At 42.6% G+C, this 19,458-nt stretch overlaps 1 protein-coding gene across 2 annotated transcripts in view; it reads right to left on the bottom strand.

Moving 5' to 3' along the window:
- Positions 1-19,458, bottom strand: part of LOC110520584 (choline kinase alpha) — a 36,782-nt gene that overhangs the window by 12,630 nt on the left and 4,694 nt on the right. Inside the window, exons 3-8 of one of the 2 annotated variants that reach the window (XM_021597978.2) lie at positions 18,366-18,419; positions 6,176-6,289; positions 4,145-4,278; positions 3,118-3,222; positions 1,231-1,289; positions 1,035-1,122 (exon numbers count right to left, since the gene is read on the bottom strand). In XM_021597978.2, the coding sequence (XP_021453653.1) occupies positions 1,035-1,122; positions 1,231-1,289; positions 3,118-3,222; positions 4,145-4,278; positions 6,176-6,289; positions 18,366-18,419 (554 nt within the window). The remainder of the gene's footprint in view (positions 1-1,034; positions 1,123-1,230; positions 1,290-3,117; positions 3,223-4,144; positions 4,279-6,175; positions 6,290-18,365; positions 18,420-19,458) is intronic. The other variant, XM_021597987.2, reaches the window with a different exon arrangement.

Below are 19,458 nucleotides of genomic sequence, written 5' to 3' on the forward strand. Positions count from 1 at the left end.
TCACAAAGGGAGTGAAAATAGGTAGCTCTTTGCGAAGGGAATCACAGTTGCTGTGGAAACCAGACAAAAGGAACAACTTGGAGGCTAAACTCCATTCCAACCTTTCTCTACCCGTGGCTGCGGCAATATGGGTCAATGTTGAAAACCTGTACAGTTCAAGCCCTTTCAAGCGAGCCACACTAGCTGCCAATGAACCCGACTTGGAAGAAAAACAGTGGGAAAACAAACAAAATGTGAGTCTAATATGGGCCTCCTTGGACTTTTGTCATAGCGTACAGATGTCCATTAGACTTAATACTGTTTTATTATGAGCACCCAGCTTCCTAAACATGATCTATGTTTTACCCTAGACCCCCATACAATCAAAGCTTTGGGGAGGACACAGGAGATCCCAGTGAAACCTGATCCGGCTTGAGAATGAGGAGCACGTGTGGTGACGTACAATGACCATGAGAGAGCCTGAGGGTCAGGACGGCAGGGGTGGGCTGTTTTGACGGTACTAACTTAGCTGTGAGCCAAGGCCAACAACAGTGAAAGTCCTTTCCGAGAAATAGGGCACTCATGAATTCCACACTTTACAAAACAAACTCAATACTAAGTGGTACAGGAAAAACTACAGTAAGATACTGGATGGATTGTTTGGTCTGGCTGGCTTGTTTACATGATGAAATAAGACTCAGACACCCAGATGTTTTGGATCACAAATATGTGCGACTACGTTCTTGTCTTAAATGTTGTAAAAAACATGACAAATCAAACTACCTGGGTAAATTCCTTCCATCCCTCTCTGTGTTAAATACGATTTACATTCTGCAGAGAAAGTGTCACCTTGGACAGACAGTGTTTACTGCTGGATCTAGCTCCTTTTCTGAGGAATGTGCCTCAGCTCTCAGAAACCCAAAGAAATGCTGTACATTCAGTATACAAGTTTTGTCTATGACTCGGAAGTAAAGGGGATGATTACGGTAATAAAGGGGACGATTACAGTAATAAAGGGGATGATTACAGTATGCACTAGGGCCTGAGTTACAGACCTGTAGTTATAACTGCTGTATTCAAAGTCAATCAGCATGAGCTTCTGTTCGTCAGAGCCCTCACGACCACTGAGGAGCAGGACATTTCCTAAAGGATGACAGGAATAATTATTACACCACACAGTACAATACCTTGTATTTAAAATACTATCTTCACTAGCTTTACAGAAAGCAATGCTATGCCTAAAATCCTTACCCTCTTGACAGTCATTGTGGCAGAAAACAACAGGGGAGTGAGTGGAGTCCAGCAAAGATCTACAAAGAAAAACAAACCATATTTCAGGAGGTAAGAAGCAGAAGTTAGAATGCATTCGGAAAGTATTCAGACCCCATGACTTTTTCCACCTTTTGTTACGTTACAGCCTTATTCTAACATGAATTAAATCGTTTTCCCCCTAATCAATTTACACACAATACCCCATAATGACAAAGAGAAAACTGTTTTTTAGGTATGAAATGTCACCTTTACGTAAGTATTCAGACCCTTTACTCAGTACTTTGTTGAAGTACCTTTGGCAGCAATTACAGCCTTGAGTCTTCTCGGGTATGACGCTACAAGCTGGGAGTTTCTCCCATTCTTCTCTGCAGATCCTCTCAAGCTCTGTCAGGTTGGATGGGAAGCGTCGCTGCATAGCTATTTTCAGGTGTCTCCAGAGATTGGGTTCAAATCCGAGCTCTGGCTGGGCCAATCAAGGACATTCAGAGACTTGTCCAAAGCCAATCCTGCGGTGTCTTGGCTGTGTGCTTAGGGTTGTTGTCCTGTTGGAAGGTGAACCTTCGCCCCAGTCTGAGATCCTGAGCAGGTTTTTTTTTTTTCAAGGATCTCTCTGTACTTTGCTCTTTTCATCTTTCCCTAGATCCTGACTAGTCTCCCAGTTTATGCTGCAGAAAAACCTCCCAACAGCATGATGCTGGCAAAACCATGCTTCAACGTAGGGATGGTGCCAGGTTTCCTCCAAATGTGGCGCTTGGCATTCAGGCAAAATAGTTCAATCTTGGCAGTCCAGAAAATCTTGTTTCTCATTGTCTGAGAGTCCTTTAGGTGCCTTTTGGCAAACTCCAAGCGGGCTGTCGTGTGCCTTTTACAAAGGAGTGGCCACTCTACCATAAAGGCCTGATTGGTGGAGTGCTGCAGAGATGGGAGATCCTTCCAGAAGGACAACCAACTCCACAGAGGAACTCTGGAGCTCTGTCAGCGTGACCATCGGATTCTTAGTCACCTCCCTGACCAAGGCCCTTCTCCCCCAATTGCTCAGTTTGGCCGGGCGGCCAGCTCTAGGAAGAGTCTTGGTGGTTCCAAACTTTGTACATTTAATAATGATGGAGGCTACTGTGTTCTTGGGGACCTTCAATGCTGCAGAACATTTTTGGTACCCTTCCCCAGATCTGTGCCTCGACACAATCCTGTCTCTGAGCTCTACGGACAATTGCTTCGACCTCATGGCTTGGATTTTTGCTCTGACATGTACTGTCAAGGTGTGTGCCTTTCCAAATCATGTCCAATCAATTGAATTTACTACAGGTGGACTCCAATGAAATCGTAGAAACATTTCAAGGATGATCAATGGAAACAGGATGCACCTGAGCTCAATTTCGAGTCTCATAGCAAAGGGTCTGAATACTTATGTAAATAAGGTATTTCTGTTGTTTATATTTTTAATACATTTGCTAACATTTCTAAAAACCTGTTTTCGCTTTGTCATTATGGGGTATTTTGTATAGATTTATGAGGGGGGGAAATTATGTAATCCATTTCAGAATAACGCTGTAACGTAACAAAACGTGGAAAAAGTCAAGGGGTCTGAATACTTTCCGAATGCACTGTATATGTCCACTAATTCACTGTTTACCCCCCAAAAAACAGAATGCCAAATTCCAACACATATTTCAACCACTCAGACAACAGAGTCTTTGTATGGAATTATTGGCTTATTATTGTTGACTGGATTCCACACCAATTTATTGGAAAACACCACGTGACTATTACATATCTGAATTACTGCATATACATGTTCATGTCTGTTCCTGTGTGCTTAGTCTAAAAGGTGTTATGTACGTGATTCAGGAACCAGGGTGGCCTTACTTGAGACTCTCCATCTCCTGGGGCAGATTATAGCTCCTCAGACGGGCAAACTTGCGAATGTGTGACTCCCTGGTGAAGGTTAGTCTCATCACCTGGTTCAGGTACCTGTGGATAGGGGAAACATTAGGACAGTCAGGGTACATATGGGATGCAAGAGGTTGTAGAGTTTAAAGATAAGAGAGATATCACAATTTTATCACAGCGATGATGATAATGCACTTCTTGTCTATACTCGTACAAATGACGCATTATCTGTGAGGACAAGCAACTTTTTCTCTGTGATTTCCTTGAAACTATCCTTAGGCCACGAAGCAGGTCAACAAGTCAATATTTCACTCCGATAAGCTAACCCATTAAACAACTTATATGCCCTGTTTTAACTGTAAGTAAATACTGTAAGTCAATTCACTAGGCCATTCATAAAACACATAATCAAAAGGAAGGCAAAGAACATTCACTAAGTCTGTTATTGGCGTGTTTTATTCTTCAAATACTTTGGGAAACATACTGTTTCAATTTTAACATGTAATCAAATCAATTTTAACCCATGGAATTTGGTGTACCGTTTGTCAGTCCGTTGCATTCCACACGTTAACGCTCTAACCGCTGCTTTCTCCACAAGCTCTATTTGTTTCTACTTGAGGGCTATTGCATGAAATTATATTAGATCATTAGAGAGAAAAAACAATTCAATTACCTCTAGAATAAGGATGCAACGCAACAAAACGTGGAAAAAAAACAAATCAATTCTAAAAGCTTTAACAAGAAAAAGGTATTGTGTTTCATTTGAAAACAGCATCACATTTTGTAAAAGCAGAATATTTCAGGTCATCCTACCCCCCTAACCTCTCTGTTATTCTCAAACCAGGTGACTTGAGGATTGACCAACAAAAGCAAACTAGCAACCATTTTGTAAGAGGAGATATGTGTGATAGCTAATGTTTGTTTGGAGCTTTCAGTGAGGTCAGGTTAGGCAAAGAGGGTTTACAGTTTCTATTGGAAATTGCATTATAAGAGACCAACTCACTTGTCGATAGTTCCAAACAGCCATTTGGGCTCCTTGTTGAAAGGCATCCTCATACCATGGAACTTGGCCATCTTCTCAGCTATTTCAGCAGATATGCTTGGCATGCTCAGCTCATCTGTGTCCAATTTGCGACTCTATTAACACAAAGGACATCAGGTCTTCAAGTCTTAGCTGAATACAGCTTGTCTTAAATCCCATCAAGCTGACAACTTTTTATGCAACAATAAACAGAGACAACATTATCAACTGCTGATAGGGTTGTCAAAAAGAATGGAGGATATAACCAGCTTCAATGCATTCTTCCCTCCACTCTGGCCACTGTCAACACTAACAGTTTAAGATCTTATCACAGCAGAAGCTGCTTAAAGGCCATTTGCTTGACCTCTGTGGTTTCTTGGTCTCCGAGGACTTTAAGTGGATAACTAAAACATCTTTACTGCTGTTCTAAAAAATGTATTAAGATGTACCAGTCAAAAGTTTGGATACACCTACTCATTCAAGGGTTTTTCTTTCTTTCTTTTTTACTATTTTCTACATTGCCAGCAGCATACCACCCTGCATACCACTGCTGGCTTTTTTCTGAAGCTAAGCAGGGTTGGTCCCTGGATGGGAGACCTGATGCTGCTGGAAGTGGTGTTGGAGGGCCAGTAGGAGGCACCCTTTCCGCTGGTCTAAAACAAAAAAATATCCCAATGCCCAAGGGCAGTGATTTGGGACATTGCCCTATATAGGGTGCAGATGGGTTGTTAAATGGGTGTCCTGACTCTCAGTGGTCACTAAAGATCCCATTGCACTTATTGTAAGAGTAACCCTGGTTTTAACCCTGGTGTCCTGGCTAAATTCCCAATCTGGCCCTCATATGGTCACCTAATCATCCCCAGCTTACAATTGGCTCATTCTTTCCCCTGTAACTATTCCCCAGGTTGTTGCTGTAAATGAGAATGTGTTCTCAGTCAACTTACCTGGTAAAATAAGTGATAAATAATGAAGACATCATTCTGTCAACCAGCTTCACGAGGTAACCACCTGGGACACTTTTCTTGGTTACAACATGACTCCATATGTGTTATTTAATAGTTTTGATGTCTTCACTGTTATTCTACAATGTAAAATAAAGAAAAACCTTGTATTGAGTAGGTGTTTCTAAACTTTGGATTGGTACTGTACATCATACAAGCAAAACTGGTGATTCAGATAGAACATGACTATACTCTTGGTCTGTACCTATTTCAATTGATTAAATTGTCTAGCCTGAGGTGTGGGTTGAATTTTGCAAGATAACTCTTGTTAGGACAATGCCTCGGCAACATGGGCATGGAATCAATTTACTTATCACTTCAAGCTATTTTTTGCCACTTTAAAAAGGGAAGATATTTAGTATGGTTAGGGCAGCAGGTAGCCTAGCAGTTAAGAGCGTTGGTCCAGTAACCGAAAGGTCGCTGGCTCAAATAAAAAAATCTGTCATTGTGCCCTTGAGCAAGGCACTCAAACTTAATTGCTCCTGTAAGTTGCTCTGGATAAGACTGTCTGCTAAATTACTAAAATGTCAAATGTATTCCCTTTGTACATACTGTAAATTAAACACACATCACTGAACAGAACATGCACAGATCCTACAGGTTTCCTATCTTAATTTGAACAATTTCTCACAGCAGGAAAATAATCCTACAGGAATTGTGGATAATAATTTATGTATAAAAATAAAGTATAATCAATACACTCTATGGATTATAATTAATGGACCTTTTTGTAGAGGTTGATACATTTTTTGTTAGGGGAAATCAAGTCTGACATTTAAAGTGGAAATTACAAACTTTAGAATACTTTTTAAACCTTGAATACACTACAAGTTTGCATTTACTGCGGCGCAGGATCATTTTCTGTGACAGCAGAGTGATTAAATTAAGATAGTACACCTGTACACACATACACGTACTCAGGCACGCACACACGCACACACGCACACAGAGGCACACAGTCGTAAATATTTGTTTTCTCTATCAATGATTATCACTCCACAGAGTCACTTACAGGGACAAACTGCTCCAGTCTGCCCTGGGGGAAGATGCCATAGAGTTTGGGCCCAAGCTCCCGCTCTGCCAGAATGGCAAACATCACACTCTCCAGCACCATGGCCTCAGCACCCTGCAGACACATAGAACAGAAAGTTGTTAACTTCTATTGAACTTCAGGATTGTCAGTCACTGTTGCCTTGCACAACCAACCTTAGAAATTAGGAAGGAAAATGACTTAGTCATTGGTTGATGTTTTCATGGTAACTGGAAGAGAAGACAATTAATAGGATAAGCTAAAAACGACTGCAGCCAACCTGTGGTCCAATGTTAGCTGTGATTTTTCATCAAGTGGGGGTTAGTAGGACAGAAACTCATTCAATTCTATAGGATTAAATGAGAACAGCTTAGACAGCGGAAGCTGATGATGAGGCACATGACCTTACATCACATGAAACAAGCTTAGGCTGTCTGGAAGAGATAGGATCATTTTCCCAGGGATCTAGCATTCACAATTTATAAATCAATGATACACAGGTCCAGTTTAAAAGCAGATTTGGACCAGAAAGGGAAGAAGTGAGTTGCGTTCCACATGAGGAGAATAATAAAACGAGGGGCCAATTGTACTGAGAGAGGCAGAGCCTGCCAACAGCATCAATTAGTAATTGTGGCTGCTTAACCAAAGAAGATACCAGGGCTTTCAACTGTGGAGTAAAATGGTGGCAGGAGCAATTATCTGAGCCCAGAGCTCTAAAATAGCTAGAATTCAAAAGATAGGCCTATACAGTCTGACACAATTTATTAGAAAAGTCTGTTAACTTACAGATAAATATACAGTGCCTTGCGAAAGTATTCGGCCCCCTTGAACTTTGCGACCTTTTGCCACATTTCAGGCTTCAAACATAAAGATATAAAACTGTATTTTTTGTGAAGAATCAACAACAAGTGTGACACAATCATAAAGTGGAACGACATTTATTGGATATTTCAAACTTTTTTAACAAATCAAAAACTGAAAAATTGGACGTGCAAAATTATTCAGCCCCTTTACTTTCAGTGCAGCAAACTCTCTCCAGAAGTTCAGTGAGGATCTCTGAATGATCCAATGTTGACCTAAATGACTAATGATGATAAATACAATCCACCTGTGTGTAATCAAGTCTCCGTATAAATGCACCTGCACTGTGATAGTCTCAGAGGTCCGTTAAAAGCGCAGAGAGCATCATGAAGAACAAGGAACACGCCAGGCAGGTCCGAGATACTGTTGTGAAGAAGTTTAAAGCCGGATTTGGATACAAAAAGATTTCCCAAGCTTTAAACATCCCAAGGAGCACTGTGCAAGCGATAATATTGAAATGGAAGGAGTATCAGACCACTGCAAATCTACCAAGACCTGGCCGTCCCTCTAAACTTTCAGCTCATACAAGGAGAAGACTGATCAGAGATGCAGCCAAGAGGCCCATGATCACTCTGGATGAACTGCAGAGATCTACAGCTGAGGTGGGAGACTCTGTCCATAGGACAACAATCAGTCGTATATTGCACAAATCTGGCCTTTATGGAAGAGTGGCAAGAAGAAAGCCATTTCTTAAAGATATCCATAAAAAGTGTTGTTTAAAGTTTGCCACAAGCCACCTGGGAGACACACCAAACATGTGGAAGAAGGTGCTCTGGTCAGATGAAACCAAAATTGAACTTTTTGGCAACAATGCAAAACGTTATGTTTGGCGTAAAAGCAACACAGCTCATCACCCTGAACACACTATCCCCACTGTCAAACATGGTGGTGGCAGCATCATGGTTTTGGCCTGCTTTTCTTCAGCAGGGATAGGGAAGATGGTTAAAATTGATGGGAAGATGGATGGAGCCAAATACAGGACCATTCTGGAAGAAAACCTGATGGAGTCTGCAAAAGACCTGAGACTGGGACGGAGATTTGTCTTCCAACAAGACAATGATCCAAAACATAAAGCAAAATCTACAATGGAATGGTTCAAAAATAAACATATCCAGGTGTTAGAATGGCCAAGTCAAAGTCCAGACCTGAATCCAATCGAGAATCTGTGGAAAGAACTGAAAACTGCTGTTCACAAATGCTCTCCATCCAACCTCACTGAGCTCGAGCTGTTTTGCAAGGAGGAATGGGAAAAGATTTCAGTCTCTCGATGTGCAAAACTGATAGAGACATACCCCAAGCGACTTACAGCTGTAATCGCAGCAAAAGGTGGCGCTACAAAGTATTAACTTAAGGGGGCTGAATAATTTTGCACGGCCAATTTTTCAGTTTTTGATTTGTTAAAAAAGTTTGAAATATCCAATAAATGTCGTTCCACTTCATGATTGTGTCCCACTTGTTGTTGATTCTTCACAAAAAAATACAGTTTTATATCTTTATGTTTGAAGCCTGAAATGTGGCAAAAGGTCGCAAAGTTCAAGGGGGCCGAATACTTTCGCAAGGCACTGTATGTTGATACTTAAAAATAAAGGGTTCTTATTATTGCATATTAATGTAGCTAAGTACATTAAAAATAATCGCCATTATTACACTTTATATACAGTACTATACAGTAGTAACCCATATAGCCTTGAGTACAATCCAAATACGTTGTAGCCGACAGGTGCATGGCCGCGGGAAAACCTTAGTGCTGCTTTTGATACCATTGATCGCCACATTCTTTTGGAGAGATTGGAAACCCAAATTAGTCTACACGGACAAGTTCTGGCCTGGTTTAGATCTTATCTGTCGGAAAGATATCAGTTTGTCTCTGTGAATGGTTTGTCCTCTGACAATTCAACTGTGAATTCCGGTGTTCCTCAAGGTTCCGTTTTAGGACCACTATTGTTTTCACTATATATTTTACCTCTTGGGGATGTCATTTGAAAACAGAATGTTAACTTTCACTGCTATGCGGATGACACACAACTGTACATTTCAATGAAACATGGTGAAGCCCCAAAATTGCCCTCGCTAGAAGCCTATGTTTCAGACATAAGGAAGTGGATGGCTGCAAACTTTCTACTTTTAAACTCGAACAAAACAGAGATGCTTGTTCTAGGTCCCAACAAACAAAGAGATCTTCTGTTGAATCTGACAATTACTCTTAATGGTTGTACAGTCGTCTCAAATACAACTGTGAAGGACCTCGGCATTACTCTGGACCCAGATCTCTCTTTTGACGAACATATCAAGACTGTTTCAAGGACAGATTTTTTCCATCTACGTAACATTGCAAAAATCAGAAACTTTCTGTCCAAAAATGATGCAGAAAAATGAATCCATGCTTTTGTTACTTCTAGGTTAGACTACTGCAATGCTCTACTTTCCGGCTACCCGGATAAAGCACTAAATAAACTTCAGTTAGTGCTAAATACGGCTGCTAGAATCCTGACTAGAACCAAAAAATGTGATCATATTACTCCAGTGCTAGCCTCCCTACACTGGCTTCCTGTCAAGGCAATGACTGATTTCAAGGTTTTACTGCTAACCTACAAAGCATTACATGGGCTTGCTCCTACCTATCTCTCTGATTTGGTCCTGCCGTACATACCTACACGTACGCTACGGTCACAAGACGCAGGCCTCCTAATTGTCCCTAGAATTTCTAAGCAAACAGCTGGGGGCAGGGCTTTCTCCTATAGAGCTCAATTTTTATGGACTGGTCTGCCTACCCATGTGAGAGACGCAAACTCGGTCTCAACCTTTAAGTCTTTACTGAAGACTCATCTCTTCAGTGGGTCATTTAATTGAGTGTAGTCTGGCCCAGGAGTGTGAAGGTGAACGGAAAGGCTCTGGAGCAATGAACCCCCCTTGCTGTCTTTGCCTGGCAGGTTCCCCTCTTTCCACTGGGATTCTCTGCCTCTAACCCTATTACAGGGGCTGAGTCACTGGCTTACTGGTGCTCTTTCATGCCGTCCCTAGGAGGGGTGGGTCACTTGAGTGGGTTGAGTCACTGATGTGATCTTCCTGTCTGTGTTGGCGCCCCCCCTTTGGGTTGTGCCGTGACGGAGATCTTTGTGGGCTATACTCGGCCTTGTCTCAGGATGGTAAGTTGGTGGTTGAAGATATCCCTCTAGTGGTGTGGGGGCTGTGCTTTGGCAAAGTGGGTGGGGTTATATCCTTCCTGTTTGGCCCTGTCTGGGGGTATCATTGGATGGGGCCACAGTGTCTCCTGACCCCTCCTGTCTCAGCCTCCAGTATTTATGCTGCAGTAGTTTGTGTGTCGGGGGGCTAGGGTCAGTTTGTTATATCTGGAGTACTTCTCCTGTCTTATCCGTTGTCCTGTGTGAATTTAAGTATGCTCTCTCTAATTCTCGCTTTCTTTCTCTCTCTCAGAGGACCTGAGCCGTAGGACCATGCCTCAGGACTACCTGGCATGATGACTCCTTGCTATCCCCAGTCCATCTGGCCGTACTGCTGCTCCAGTTTCAACTGTTCTGCCTGCGGCTATGGAATCCTGACCCGTTCACCGGACGTGCTACCTGTCCCAGACCTATTATTTGACCATGCTGGTCATTTATGAACATTTGAACATCTTGGCCATGTTCTGTTATAATCTCCACCCGGCACAGTCAGAAGAGGACTGGCCACCCCTCATAGCCTGGTTCCTCTCGGTTTCTTCCTAGGTTTTGGCCTTTCTAGGGAGTTTTTCCTAGCCAATGTGCTTCAACACCTGCATTGCTTGCTGTTTGGGGTTTTAGGCTGGGTTTCTGTACAGCACTTTGAGATATCAGCTGATGTACGAAGGGCTATATAAATAAATTTGATTTGAAAATGTTTTGGGGTGGAGGTGCTGTCAAGGGGTATTTTTCTCTGCTCATACAGGAGTAATAGGCCTAGTGCACTAATTTGGTGGGAAAAAGTTTATTTTATACATATATTATTTTTTCTTTAAATATATTTTGGCAGGATTTTGATTCATCAGCACCCCTACTTCCTGCGGCTATGAACAGGTGCCCTTATCGACTGTAAAGGCTATGAGCTGGCAGTGGTCTGTGGACTCTGACTATCGGGCAAGAAATTTGCTAAGTGTGCACTTCAAAGTGACTCAGCTCTTTCTGTCGGAAGCCAAATAGGAGGAAAATAAACCATAGTAGTGCTTTGCTAATGGCGTGTTGAATGCACATTGGACTGACCTCATATGACTATAGACATAGGGAAAACATTATTAGTAAACAGGGTTGGGTAGGTTACTTTCTAAATGTAATCTATTACAGTTACTAGTTACATGTCCAAAATTGTAATCGGTAACGTAACTTTTGGATTACCCAAACTCAGCAACGTACTCCGATTACATTCAGTTACTTTTATTGCAGGATAAATCAATGTTAAAGTTTACATAGCTGGCCTTTATGGTTTGGTTATGTAGGCTTCTTCTAATCCATCAATTTCTACTACATATAATAATGATTAAATTATATCTTTACATTAACAACCAAAGTCTATCAGAATTCCAGTCATTCTAATAAATGTTGTACCCCTTCCGTCTCAAGGAGAAAAACAAGCTTTTGGGTGTAACAGTTGAACTAAACTCATGAGGCAATTCTAAGTTAGATCCTTCAAGAATCAATGGATATATATATATAATTTATGAATCCAAAAATGGATGTAGCATCTACAGATTGCCCCATTAAGTCTATCAAAAGTGTGCGAGTTTGAGCATGTGTCCATTAGGCCTATGGACTTTAAAAAAAATCAGCATGAATTAGATTGAGCAAAAAAAGCCGCACTTTTCTTCCATAGGCTTGGATCCGCACTATGCAGCTGTTGCAAGAGCACATTTTTCACTGGCTGTCCACTGGTTTCAAAAACAATTATTGATAGGCAGCTTAAACTTCTTGAATTCAACCATTATTTGGTTCAAATACACATTTGTGAACAGCCATCCACAACAACCACAATCCGTAATACCGTGACTACACGGTCTGCGAGCGTTGCAAAATAAATGTAGAAATCTATGTTATTCAATTATTGCACCCACACTGTTCGCGCGTCAACGAGCGTCTGCGTTGCCAAGGGCTAAAATAGAAGTCCTTTCTATTTCTGACACAGATCGTGCTGCAGTTCCTGCCTCTCCCATCTCCTCATTGGTTTATAGAAGCAGGTACCCACGTGCCATCTCCTCATTGGTTATACCCACGTGGGTGATTGAAAGACGAACTGTGTTGCCGGTCGTCGTGGTAATACTATGAAGGTTTAGATGCCAATCACCATATAAGTTCAAAGATGAAAAAGCCTGGAAGGAGGAGAGATGACTAGAAACGATTCGGTTGACCGTTTTATGTGTGGATTAATTGTCGGAGTAGAGGACCTTGTGCATTTCAGGTAAAATAACAACTCAATGTTTATATCCCAGGACAAATTAGCTAGCAACAGCAAACTAGCTAAAAAGGACAAATTAGCTAGCAAGTGCAAGCTAACTAGCTAAATTGCCATAAATGTTTAATGCTTTTCGACCTGTCCCCAAATTAATGTAATTGGTTCAGAGTTTTTTTTATATTTTAACCTGAGTGTCGTGATCGCGTTTGGTGTAGGGGGAAAAAATAAATGTATGCACGATGGCGCACGCACTCAGCCGGTTTGAGTTCCGTGTAAGGCGCAAATAGCTAAATGAGAGAGCAAGCAGTGGGATTCACATCAATGCGCTATGTAGATATCAATAATAAGTATCACTGTAGACTACACCAGTGCTGTCATCCTTACCTATAAGCGTTTATTCAAGTTGGATAATCTTTGGATGCTGACCTGGATGCTCACCTTTGGAAGACAGCTTGAACTGTAGCCTACAAAAGCCTATTCCTGATAATTTCCCTTGATCCATCAAACACATCTGGTGTGTTATCATAGTAGTCTCTGACTTGTGGTCAGACTCACTCAGGTGGAACAAATGTAAATTTGCGCCTTTTTTCAATGCTGATTTCAATGTCATTGAGAAAACAGAGAGGTGTCTACAATGTTTTTCCGCAAACATACTTTCTGAATTTAAAAGTAATCCTCAAAGTAATCATCTAGTTTTTCAAAAGTATCTGTACTCTGATTACAATATTTTTGCTGGTAATGTAACGGATTATAGTTACCATTACATGTAATCCGTTACATGTAATCCGTTACTCCTCAACACTAAGTAAATAATCACTGACAACATGGGGAACTTCTACAGTACTCATTTTTGAATGGCTTTCCCACTATTCAAAAGAGAGATATCATCTTTAGGTCTATCCACTGTGTGGATTTCATGCCATAAAATGGGTGAGACCATAGATTTGTACATGTGAAGCCATAATGATCCTTAGTGTGGCAGAACTATTAAAAACAACTAAGCCAATTTTAAACTCTGCAAGTATTCATATTCGACACATTCGCAGATGGGTTCTGCTCCGATGATATTAACAACATATCTCTGTGGTGCTGATGGATGCCAAATGGAAATCTGCTCAACCTGTTTTCATAATCATCCTGACGAACATTGTGGCCTTGCAGCCTGTATGTAGGTCTACATGTACAATGCATTTCCATGTCCATGAAATCACTCTAAAAGTGGGTCAGCAGTCCAACGACATTTATTTTACGACCTATCACAACAGGTTGTTGAGCAAGGCTTTTCAAATTTAATTGGCTAAGTAGCCTAATTTTCAGGTTAATAATCAACAATGCTATCTATCATCCACATCCTGGTCTGTTGATGACCACTTTGTCGTGAAACTGTTCAGCACTCCATTCATTCAACCTTCCTCAGTATTGAAAAAAAGAAAAAGTGTTTTTTTTAATGGCTACCATTTCCTCTGTTGAAACTGAATATGCAGTATGATTTGTCAATTTAAATACATGATTACAACTAATCTGTGGAACAGAAAGTGATACAATGTGATGTCCCTTTTATCAGGATACTGAGGTCCACTGTGGGCTGTCCAGGTGTGAACACTACTATTCTGACTGCTAAATCACAATTCCTCAAAAACACTACTGTGGTCCACATTTCCTAATTAATAATAATTTAGCTGGAACCTCTAGCGCCAAAACCGTGAAAGCTACAAACACCAAAACAGCTTTAAAATGTCCAGACTACCATTGGTTAGTGTGCTTGAAAAAAACATTTTGATACTACTTATACTTTTCACACTGCAACCACATTTGCATAAATCCCAATGCTTTTCAATGGTCATAGACTTGAATGGGGAAAATGTCCACCGTAACTAGTGCAGACCGGTCTGAAATATTGTCTTTGGAAAATGACTTCCCTGTTGTCACGACTTCTATCGAAGTCGAAGCCTCGCCTTGTTCGAGCGGTGCTTGGCGGTCGACGTCACAGGTCTTCTAGCCATCATTGATCCATTTTTGTCTTGTCTTGTCTTCTTACACACATGGTTTCAATCCCATTCATTACCTGTTGTGTATTTGACCCTCTGTTTCCCCTCATGTCTTTGTCAGAGATTGTTTGTATTTCAGTGTTGTGTTGTTTTTGTATTGGTGCGCGATAGGACCTCGTACCCACTTTGTTTATTGTTACAGTTAGTGTTTGGAGTATGTTTTGTTTATTGTTATTAAATAACTTCATTACACTCCGTTTGATTCTCCTGCGCCTGACTTCCCTGCCACCTATACACACGACTCTGACAGAATCTCTGACCAAAAAATGAAGTCAGCAGGAGAAGGTACCCGGCCATGGAGGTGGAGGAGCGCGTCATGGAACACATGGAGATGATTGACAATCTGAGCGCCTCCATGGATCGCGTTGTCCAGAATATGGACCGCTGGGAGAGACTGAGTTTTTCCAGTGCCTTCACCAGCACAACCAGGGTCTCCCCTGAGCGCCCTTTCCCGCCTGAACCCAGCAGGATCCATTTATCCCTACCTAAGGGGTACGACGGAGATACTGCCGGCTGCCAGGGTTTTCTCCTCAAACTAAGCTTGTATCTGGCCACGGTCCACCCAGCTCCATCGGACCGTGAGAAGAGTTACGCCCTCGCCTCGTGCCTCACCGGGAAAGCCCTGGAGTGGGCCAGCGCTGTGTGTAGAGGAGGTTGCGGCGTTGGACCATTTTGAGGAGATTCAGGACAGTATTCGACCACCCACCCAAAGGCAGAGCGTCTGGTGAGCGCCTCTATCATCTGAGGCAGGAGACGAGGGGCGCACAGGAGTTTGCTCTGGAGTTTAGGACCCTGGCTAACGGTGCTGGATGGAGCGACAGGGCCCTGATCAACCATTACCGCTGTAGTCTCCGCGAGGACGTCCATCGGGAGCTGGCCTGTAGAGACACCACCCTCACCTTCGACCAGCAGGTGGACATGTCCATCAGGCTGGACAACATGCTGGCTACTCGTGGACGTCTAGATCGGGGTCTGGTTGTTCCATCCTCCCGCACCCTCTCTCCTGTACCCATGGAGTTGGGAGGGATGGTGCGCAGGAAGACCGGAGGGGGTTCCCGCTCGAGCACCATATGTGGTCGCAGAGGTCACACTGCTGGTCGGTGCCGGGTTGGTTCCTCTGGGAATCAAGGCAGCAGGCAGGGCACTCTGGCGTTACCCCAGGTGAGTAGGCACCATTCTCATCCAGAGCCCTCTCTTGTAGATATGTTTGTCTCTGTCACTTTTCCTGAATTTTCCCCGCGTTCCCAGTATAAGGCGCTAGTAGATTAATGTGCGGCTGGGAATTTCATTAATAAAGGTTTAGCTCATAGTTGAGGGATCCCCAATGTTCCTGTGGATATGCCTTTCCCCGTTCATGCCTTAGATAGTTGACCATTAGGGTCAGGGTTTATCAGGGAGGCCACCGCTCCTTTGTATATGGTAACGCAGGGGGGTCACAAGGAAAATATTTGTCTTTTCCTTAATGATTATTCTGCGTATTCTGTGGTGCTAGGCCTACCCTGGTTAGCTTGTCATAACCCCACTGTTTCTTGGCCACAGAGGGCTCTCACGTGGGGTGGTCGCGAGAGTGCTCAGGTAGGTGTTTAGGGGTTTCCGTTGGTGCTACCACGGTGGAAAGTCCAGACCAGGTCTCCACCGTGCGCATTCCCCCAGAATATGCCGATTTGGCGACTCAATTACCACCCCATCGACGGGGGGATTGTGCGATAGATCTCCTGGTAGAAACTCCATTTCCCAGGAGTCCCGAGTATCCCCTGTCGCAAGCGGAGACAGTGGCTATGGAGACATATGTCTCAGAATCCCTGCGTCAGGGGTACATTCAGCCCTCCATTTCAACTGTCTCCTCAAGTTAATTTTTTTGTGAAGAAGGATGGCGGTTTGTGCCCATTCATAGATTATCGAGGTCTCAATAAAATCATGGTGAGGTATGATACCTGCTACCTTTTAACACCACGGCGATTGAGTCAATGCACGGGGCGCGCTTCTTCACTAAACTGGATCTCAGGATGGCGTACAATCTGGTGCGTATTCGTAAGGGAGACGAGTGGAAGACGGCATTTAGCACCAACTCAGGTCATTATGAGTACCTCGTCATGCCATATGGGTTGACGAATGCTCTATCAGTCTTCCAATCATTTGTAGACAAGATTTTCAGAGACCTGCACGGGCAGGGTGTAGTGGTGTATATCGATGATATCCAGATATACTCCACTACACGCGCCGAGCATGTCCCTGGTGCGCAAAGTGCTTAGTCGCCTGTTGGAGCATGATCTATACGTTAAGGCTGAGAAATGCTTGTTCTTTCTCTTTCCTAGGGCATTGGATTTCCATGTCAGGAGTGGAGATGGAGAGCGACCGCATTGCAGCCGTGCGTAATTAGCCGACTCCCACCGAAGCTGGGATAGGAGCAGTGCTCTCTCAGCGCTCGGGTACGCCACTGAAGCTCTGCCCCTGTGCCTTCTTCCTGCCGGAAGCTGGGCCCGCGGTTTGTGAGGTCATTTAAAGTCCTGAGGAGAGTGAACGAGGTATGTTACAGCTTCCCCCTAATTACCATATTAACCTCTCATCCCATGTGTCTCTCCTCAGGCCGGTGGTGGCTGGTCCATGCGTTCTGTCACGACTTCCGCCAAAGTCAGCTCCTCTCCTTGTTCGGGCAACGTTCGATGGTCGAAGTCACCGGCTTTCTAGCCATCACCGCTCCATTTTTCATTTATCCATTAGTTTTGTCTTGTTCCCTGCATGCCTGGTTTTCATTACCCAATCACACTACATGTATTTATTTATTCCTCTGTTCCCCCTCATGTCTTTGTGTGTGATTGTTTTGTGTTACGTGTCATTTTTGACACGCTATTTCTGGTGTGTGTTTATTCAGTGTTTTATATTCACAAGGTATGTTAATTTGTTTGTACTTTATTGTTGTGACTGTTTGCGCGTTTTTGCACTTTGTCATATTGGATGGAGGTTTCCACGCAGTGGCGTCCGTCTGTTGGTTTCTCCTGCCTAAATAAAGTGTGCGCCTGTTCACAACTCTCTGCTCTCCTGCACCGGACTCCGCTCCCAGTACGCACACCATTGACAGCACCTCTATACAATGTATTAACACTGTTCAGTGCCAGAGTACCATCCGATGGGTACCACTTGCCATCCCTCTACCCCCTTTGTGCCAGGGCTACGGTCACATGACCATGGCACAGCAGGTGTGGAGATTTTCCACTTGAAGCTACAGTTAAGACGACATTACTGTAATTAGTCATGTGAGTCTATATTAAAGTATGCCACGTTGCCCTTAAACCGTATTTAAATAACCTTACGGGCAATATTGTTGTCCATGTGAACCTAAATCACACTGTAATGAGAAAATGGCTACAAACATGCACACAGTTAAGAAGCAGTGAGGTCTATGAGGGGACAGACTGGCTAGCCAAGGTAGGATTAGCCTCTAGGATAAATCTGTGAATCTCATGCAAAAGATACTAATGGCATAGCAATGACAGATGAGTGACATGGACACATTGGTCGGATTACCCTCTCTTTATCTTGCTGTCATCAACTAACACAGGTGACCTCCATCCAAAGTGGTGACTCAACATGGCTATTTCTTAACACACTTTTATACCATCCCGTTTGGGGAATGGTCTGGTATTTTTCAAAGTGATCACTACGTCCATTGGCAATTACGAAAACCTTTCATGATAAACTATTAAGACTTATTTGATCAGACTCCAGAAAATGAAAACAAAAACAGTCTTCAGGCCAGAAAAATGAAACATTGTGGGGATTTTCACAATCAGATGGCAAATCTAACCAATAGTCTGGGTAGATCACCTTTGCCATTAGTTACTTACTTGAAAGAGATTTTCTTTGTTTGACTGTCTGGGCTCCCCCTTATTACAGGACATCTATCAATGAAAGAAAAAGCAAGAAACTAACCATGAGTACATGTACATTTTCAAAAGACTCATCATGCTACAGCATCCTCACAAAGAGACAATGACAGAGTACAGTATAGTCCCCAAGTTAACGGCCAAAAAGGCAATAGGAAAGCGCTCAGTGCCTTTTAAAGACCGACTTGAGATATTAAGGTCGTAGAAACAGAGAGATGAGCTCTATGAAAGGGATCTGTTATCTCCTGATCAAGGCAGGTGGCATGAAGGTTAAGGTTTGGCTTCAACACCAGCTAAATCACTTACGGTATGCTCTGGCATAAAAGGCAGATATTGGCATGGCTGCCCTATCTATAAACTAGCACTTTAAATATTTTCTCCTCTTTGGAAACCCAGTTACTCATGAATTTCAGAGATATTAATCACATTCGGTATTTGATAAGACATTTCTAATTCCTCTGTAGATATGGTCGAAACATTTGAGAAAAATGTATTGTGTAATTTTCTGTCAAAATGGGCACGTTACTTTGGTGAAGTACATAGTGTTGCTAGCAACAGGTGTGCTAATATTGCACTGAGAACATTGGCATTAAAGGGTACCCACTGCCATTATCATTCAGAAAGAATCTCCTAAACTGCATGAGACCATAATAAATAGATATTAATATTCAATTTTATTCGATTCTTACAATAATCTTTGTTGCTTTACATCTTATGGCTAATTCTACATGTTTAATTCATGGGTCTTTGTCCTCAGGTTCCAAATGGTGTATGACTTCTTATTAGATATGTGGCGTGTCTCATTCTATTTTCTATTTTATAGTGTTACTTCAATTGTTTTACGCTAAAATGGTTTAGATCAGAGTTGTTGCTTTTGTCATTCCCATCCAACTAAAGGAGAATGTCAGCTTGACGGACTCTTGACCTGGATTCTCTGGTCATCTGATTTTAGCCAGGAGGTTATCTTGGAGTTGTCCTAACTAGCCTTCCATCATGTGATCTATGAGCAATGTAATGTGGACCTAATGACACGTCATCAGCAATGATATCCCCC

Source organism: Oncorhynchus mykiss, chromosome 1 (genome assembly GCF_013265735.2).
Source record: "Oncorhynchus mykiss isolate Arlee chromosome 1, USDA_OmykA_1.1, whole genome shotgun sequence".
NCBI classification, from domain to species: domain Eukaryota; kingdom Metazoa; phylum Chordata; class Actinopteri; order Salmoniformes; family Salmonidae; genus Oncorhynchus; species Oncorhynchus mykiss.